The sequence below is a fragment of the Elephantulus edwardii genome, unplaced genomic scaffold, assembly GCF_000299155.1.
Source record: "Elephantulus edwardii isolate Elephantulus edwardi_28Jun2011 unplaced genomic scaffold, EleEdw1.0 scaffold00121, whole genome shotgun sequence".
Taxonomy (NCBI): domain Eukaryota; kingdom Metazoa; phylum Chordata; class Mammalia; order Macroscelidea; family Macroscelididae; genus Elephantulus; species Elephantulus edwardii.
Genome location: NW_006399871.1, coordinates 6,654,649 through 6,661,486, shown reverse-complemented (window position 1 = coordinate 6,661,486; position 6,838 = coordinate 6,654,649). Strand labels below are relative to the sequence as shown.

The following is a 6,838-nucleotide window of genomic DNA, read 5'->3' as shown; positions in this document are numbered from 1 at the left end:
CACAGGAGGGGAAGACCCTCTATGAGATGGATTGATTCAGTGACTGGGGTAATCGGGATGGGTGTGTCAGAGGCGGTGTGGTTGGCGCAGGATAGAGCAGGGTTTTAGGCTGTTGTGCATAGGGTCGCTATGAGTCGGAAACGACTCGATGGCACATAACAACAACAACAACAACATATTTGTATATAAACACAATAATTATCCTGATGGCTAAGAGGTAAAGAATTGTGTTGCCAATCCAAAGGCATGCGGTTCAAATTCATCAGCTACTCCAAGAGAGAAAGATGGGCAATCTTCTCCCATGCGAAGTCCTGCCTCTGAAAACCTGCTGAAAGGTCAGCTATGAGTTGGTTCCAACTTGACGGTGACAACATAAGAATTAGAGTAGACTAATATTATGAAGTTACATGTACACTTCTAATTTATGTTCATCTGTGTTACACAGATGACACAACCCTGCTTGCTGAAACTGAGGAGGACTTGAAACACTTGCTGCAGAAAGTCAAGGACTACAGCCATCAATATGTACTGAAGGTCAACCTCAAGAAAACAAAGATTCTCACCACTGGGGAAATTGGCAGCATTTTGCTAGATGGTGAAGAGACTGAGATTGTTAACAGCATTAGTTTGCTTGGCTCTACAATCAACACTCTTGGTGCCAGCAACCAGGAAATTAAAAGACTGATTGATCTGGGAAAGTCTGCTGTCAGAGACTTCTCCAAAGTACTGAAGAGCAATGATGTCAGTCTGGAGACTAAGATAAACCTAATCCAGGCCATAATCTTTGCAATGACTTGCTATGCATCAGAAAGCTGGACAATGACTAGGAATGACAGAGGAGAGTTGATGCCTTTGAGCTGTGGTGCTGGAGCAGAGTATTGAATACACTATGGACCAACAAGAGAACAAACAGCTCTGTATTGGATAGGGTGAAACCAAGTTTCTCCTTAGAGGCTAGGATTTTGAAGGTCTGTCTCACATACTTTGGGCAGTGTCCAGGAGGGACCAGTCCTTGGAGGAGATCATGTTTGGAAGAGTGGAGGGACAGCACAGGAAAGGAAGACTCCAGATGAGAAGGACTGACATGGTGTGTTGGAGTTAATGAGACCGGCTCAAGATAGGGCAGTATTCAGAACTACTGTACATAGGATTGTAGTAAGTTTCAGGGATTCGATGGCACATAAAACAACAAGAAGTCACATTCATTGCTTAAGGCAGTTTTTACTCTACAATGGCAATGCTGAGTAACTGTAACAGAAATCTTTCAGCCATTAGTGCTTAAAATATTTAATACATGGCCCTTTACTGAAAAAGTCTGCATAACCCTAATGACCCATCAAAATACGGTTTTTATAATAAATTGATCCAGACAGAAATAAAGACTTGAGGGACTTACCATCAAAACCTTTGAAGCTTTGACGGGTTGCGTACGTGAAGGCTCTCATGGTGTTATCATTGCACTCCTTCACCAAGCCCAGCGCTTCTGCTCCCAGCAGTAATCTAACATTGGAAGCACCTACCAGATACAAGTTCTGATTGTCTAGTGTTTCTTTCTCATATTTATTCAACAAGGGTCTGAACAATAGCTGGGCACCTTTAAAAGAAAAAAATTATGGATAATCTTAGAAAGAGAAAAAACAAATGTTTAAAAAAGGAAAAATGTTTTAATACGATTGTATGATTATAGTGGTAAGAAGCTGCGCTGCAATCTCAAATCTGATCAGAGTAGGAAGGAAAAGATCACTGGGCTTGTCTTCCTAGTCTGAGTTCATTTCATGATTGGTCAGTATTTCTATTATTTAAGACTATATGCATGTCTAGGAGCTTTGGTGGCATAGTTCCTAAGGACTTGCCCTCACCCAAAGAAGTTTCCAAATCCTCTCTGGAAGTTCTAATCCACCAGCGGCTCCAATGGAGGAAGATGAACAATCTCCCATGCAAATGAGAGTCTCAGAAATCCAACAGAGGATCAGCTGTGAGTCAGGGCTGGTTCCCCCACAAGGAGAGAAAGCTTCCACGTAATTTATAGCTGACTCTGAAAGCATACTATGATTTTTTTCCCTCTTATGCACTTTCCATGACTATCTTGTTTTATCATTTGCTTGCTTTATTATGTAGTTATTAGCAGGAGTGGCATCCACTTCCTAAACAACATGCCTCTGGAAACTCTGAACTTTGATAAATGTTGGTAGTTGTGGAGGGGCTTCAGGCCTTTTGTTCATTGGGTCACTATGAGTTGTGCTTGACTCAAAGGCAATCAATATCAACAACATTAGTATTTCAATCTCCTCCCTCAAGTTCTCTTTTACACTCCGACATGAGAGCTATTCCATCAAAAAATCTTGTTAGAGAAACTGGTGTTCACTCTGCCTTCACATGAACCTTGCTGATAATCTGTCTGGGTATAAAATTCTAGATTAAAAATCATGTCCTTCAGAATCTTGAAGATATGTCACTGCCTTCCAATTAGAATCATTCTTTATTTGTAACTTATTTTATTTCAATTTGTGTGTGCATGGTTTTTTGGTTTTGCTTTATTAAAGTTTGGACAGTGGGTGGGCCTTTCAATCTGACAAAAGACAGCATTAGTCCTAAGTTTTTCTCTGATGCCTTCTTCTCTTCTAATCATCTCTGAAGAGTAAATTCTAAGTCTTCTGTTAGAGAGGTCAAATGTGGAAGGAATCTAACCAGTTCTTAAATAAATCTTAGCCAATCTTCTACTTCTCTTGGTACCACTTTCATTCTGCCTCCATAGACTCCCAGTGCCACTAATTCCCAAGTCTTTGGGAGATCTGGGTCGTAGAAATCAAAGTGCATCTCAACTCTTCCCTACTACCTCAAGATGTGACTTTCTCAGGTCTGAAAACTCATGGAGGTTTTCATGTTGCTGTGATGCTGAGTGTTCTTTATGTAATACCATGTAAGCAGAACCACCAGACTCAGGCAGACTAGGAGAAAGGGTCTGGGATCTACTTCAGAAACCAACCAGTGACAACCTTGTGAATCCTTATGATTTAATGTGAATCTGAGGATGGCACTGGATTGGGCAGCATTTTTATTTATTATGCATGAGGTCACCATGAAGGGGGAGAAACTGGCAGCAACTAACATCACTGGTGATAACATCCACACAGGCAAAGATCCTTCCCTTAGCACGACATAAAAAACATGACTGGTGATAACATCCACGCAGGCAGAGATTCTTCCCTTACCTCTACATAAAGAACACCCAGTAGACACTTGTTTATTGGCAAATTTATTAAACTCCTGTCCACTTCCTAAATAACATGCCTCCAGAAACCCTATGAACTTTTATAAATGTCGATAGTTGTAGAGGGGCTTCAAGCCATTTGTTCATAGTGTTATTATGAGTCGTGCTCGACCCGAAGGCAATCAACAACAGGTGTCAAGTACTGTGTTGGGCACAAGTTCAGTGCCAAGAACAGTCACTCATGTTGCTTATAGAGTAAAGGTACTTAGTCTGATGTTGATGTAAGTCACCCTTTCAAGTCCTAGGTGAGCAAAGAAATACACATTAATAAATAAAATGCATCAATGAGGAAAAACATAGATTTCCAAATACACATTTCTAAACACAAATTTAGTCACTGAGTATGGTGCTATTTCTTTTACTCACCTCCATCTTTCTTTCTGGCAATAATTCTGTTTTTCAGCCATTCTTTGGTTTCCTCTTTGACATCCTGAGCAAGTTCTATGACTACTAATGGTGTGAAAGAATCCTCACAAGTATCCAAGGCTGATAAGGTAACTTTCATCTTTGACAAACTTACTGAAAATGAAAAGGAAAAAAATATATACATTGTTAAAGAAACGAAAAATTCATTATAGACTATGCTTAGGTTCTTCTCTCTAAATTATACCTGCTTTGGCTTCCAAGGTAAAAGAAAACACTCTGCTATCCAGATGGGTTACATGACCTTATTCTGGCTAAACCAATGATTCAAAGCAGACGGACAAGCCAGGGCTTCCAACGAAGAAGAGAACACCATTCTTTCTATAAGACATTAAGAATACAGCACTGGTGGCCTAGTGGCCAGAAGTTGCACTGCAATCCCGAAGACAGAAAGTATTTATGTAGAGAAAACAGTACTTCTCTACAAAACAATTACGAAAAATAGGCAATAGGTTTAGAGAAATGTAGGGGACCAGATATGGCTAGAATATTAACCATGTATGAGAGGAAGAGAAGATGGGGATGAACTGGTGTATAAATAAGAGTTCCTGATTAAAAAGAAATTATACATTGGCCTGTATACAACAGGAGTTACCAACTCCTGTTTTGTTTTGTTTTGTTTTGTTTTGAGTTCAGAGTACTCAGAGTACAGAGTACAGTACCAATTTTTGAGTACAGAGCGTTTATAGACCACAAGGGCACTGAGTCTTCTTAAATCATCCTTATTCATTGTCCAATTTTCAGAACCATAGTAAGTAAAACAGAAAAGAGCATGGCTTGGATTAGGCACATTTTAGTCTTTAAATTGACATTGTTGCTCTTCAGAACTTTAGAGATATCCTTGACAGCAGATTTTCCCAGTGCAATATGTCTTTTGATTTCTTGACTGCTGCTGCCACGGGTATAGATTGTGGATCCAAGTAAAATTAAATCATTTACAATTTCCATCTTTTTCTTCATCTGTCATGAGGCTTCCTACTGGTACAGTGATGAGGATTTTGTTTTCTTGATGCTGAGATGTAATCCATATTAAAAGCTGGTGTCTTTGATTTTCGAAAGCAAGCACTTTCAAGTCTTCTCCACTTTCTGCAAGCGAGTCTGTGTTATCCGCATACTGCAGGGTGTGGATGAGTCTTCCTCCAATACTAATACCACATTCTTCATATAGTTCAGCTTCATGAATTATTTGCTCAGCATACAGACTGAATATGTATAAAGAAAGGAAATAACCCTGATGCCCAATCCTGACTCCTCATTGTAAACCATGCAGTGTTCCCTTGTTCTGTTTGAACAACGGCTTATTTGTCTATATACACGTTTCACATGTGCACAATTAAGTGTCCTGGGATTCCCATTTTTCTCAATATTAGCCAAAAGTTGTTATGATCCACACAGTCAAATGCCTTTTCATAGGAAAGAAGACACAAGTCAACGCCTTTCTTCTATTCTCTGTTTTCAGCCAAGATCCATCTGGCATGAGTAATGACATTCTTTGTGCCTGGCTTCTTTCTACCTCATCTTCCAGTCTGAATTCCTGGAAGTTCCCTGTTGATGTACTATCCCAGCTGTTTCTGAATAATCTTCCTTAAGAGTTTACTTGCACGTGGTATTAATGATATTGTTCAATAATTTCTACATTTTGAATCATCTTTTTTTAAAAAATGGAAAAAAATGTGTGTCTCTTCTAGAGTTGGCCAGCTATTTGTCTTCAGAATTTCTTGGTATAGACTAGCAAGCACATCCAGGGCTGCATCTCTGTGTTGAAACATGTTAATGGGTATTCCATCAATCCCTGGGGCCTTTTTTTTTTTGTCAGTACCTTTGATATCATTTGAACTTCTTCATTACAATTGGTTCTTGACCATATCCTTTTGATAGTTACTCTGTGTATTCCTCCCATCTTCTTTTACTGCTTCCTATATTATTCAAGATTTTACCCATAGAATCCATCAGTATTGCAACTTGAGGCTTGAATTTGTTCTTCAGTTCCTTCAGCTTGAGAAATACTGAGCATGCTCTTCCTTTTAGGTTTTCCCACTTCAGTTCTTGATACATGTCACTATAATATTTTGCTTTGTCTTTTCAAGTTGTGCTTTGACATCTTCTAATCATCTCTCTTATTTCAGCATTTCTTCCATTTATATACTTACACTAAGTAAAAGGATAATAAAGCTGCTCTTGCGTTAAAAGGATCACAGGTAGAATGTAGGGAGATGCAGGGAAGAAAGAAAAGCAATGATCTAGTAAATATGTGGGTAAATCTAGGTAAGTATTCGCTGTTAAAGCAATATTTATAATGACTTGTAGGGAATGCATCTTAACATCAAGAAGACAAAGTCCTTAATACTAATCAGTGGGCAACATCATGAAAGATGGAAAAAGGATTGGAAATGATTTTGTCTTGCTTGGATCAACAATCAACACCCTTGGTACCAGCAGTCAGGAGATAAGGAGACATATTTCTTTGAGCAAGTCTACTGTCAGGGACCTCTCCAAAATACTAAAGAGCAATGATGTCAGTTTGAAGACTAAGGTGCATCTGATTCAGGCCATGGTCTTTCCAATCACTTGTTATGCACTGAGAGCTGGACAACAAATAAGGATGACAGAGTAAAAACTGATGCCTTTGTGTTTTGATGTTGGAGATGAGTAATGAATATCCTATGGACTACCAAAAGAATAAAGAGGTATGTATGTCTTGGGAAAGGTACAGCCAGAGTTTTCTCTGAAGGCAAAGATTGCAAAGCTTTATCTCTTATACTTTGTACATGTTGTTAGCATAAGCTATTCCTTGGAAAAGGATATTTTGCTTGGAAGTCCAGAGCATCAGCCAAGAATTAAGCCTCTCATCGAGATGGACTGACAGTGGCTGCAACAGTGAGCTTCAAGTGTATCAGACGGTGAAGGTGGCACAGGATAAGGCAGGATTCAGACCTGCCTTTGTGTAAAGGGTCACCAGGAGTCGTACTGACTTGAAGACACCTAATAACAACAACATGAGAGTTGTTGTTGTTGTTGTTGTTGTTGTTGTTGTTGTTGTTGTAATGTGCCGTCGAGTCGCCTGTGACTCATAGTGACCCTATGTACAACAGCCCTAAACTCCGCTCTGTCCTGTGCCAATTGCACTGTCTCCAACACTCCCAT

The 6,838-nt window shown here is 39.4% G+C and overlaps 1 protein-coding gene across 1 annotated transcript in view; it reads right to left on the bottom strand.

Moving 5' to 3' along the window:
- The window catches only part of ANO10 (anoctamin 10), a 145,578-nt gene extending 141,798 nt beyond the window's left edge, over window positions 1-3,780 (bottom strand). Inside the window, exon 1 of the mRNA XM_006893056.1 lies at window positions 3,638-3,780. Within this exon, the coding sequence (XP_006893118.1) occupies window positions 3,638-3,776 (139 nt within the window). The 5' untranslated portion in view covers window positions 3,777-3,780. The remainder of the gene's footprint in view (window positions 1-3,637) is intronic.
- Between the last annotated feature and the right edge of the window lie 3,058 nt (window positions 3,781-6,838).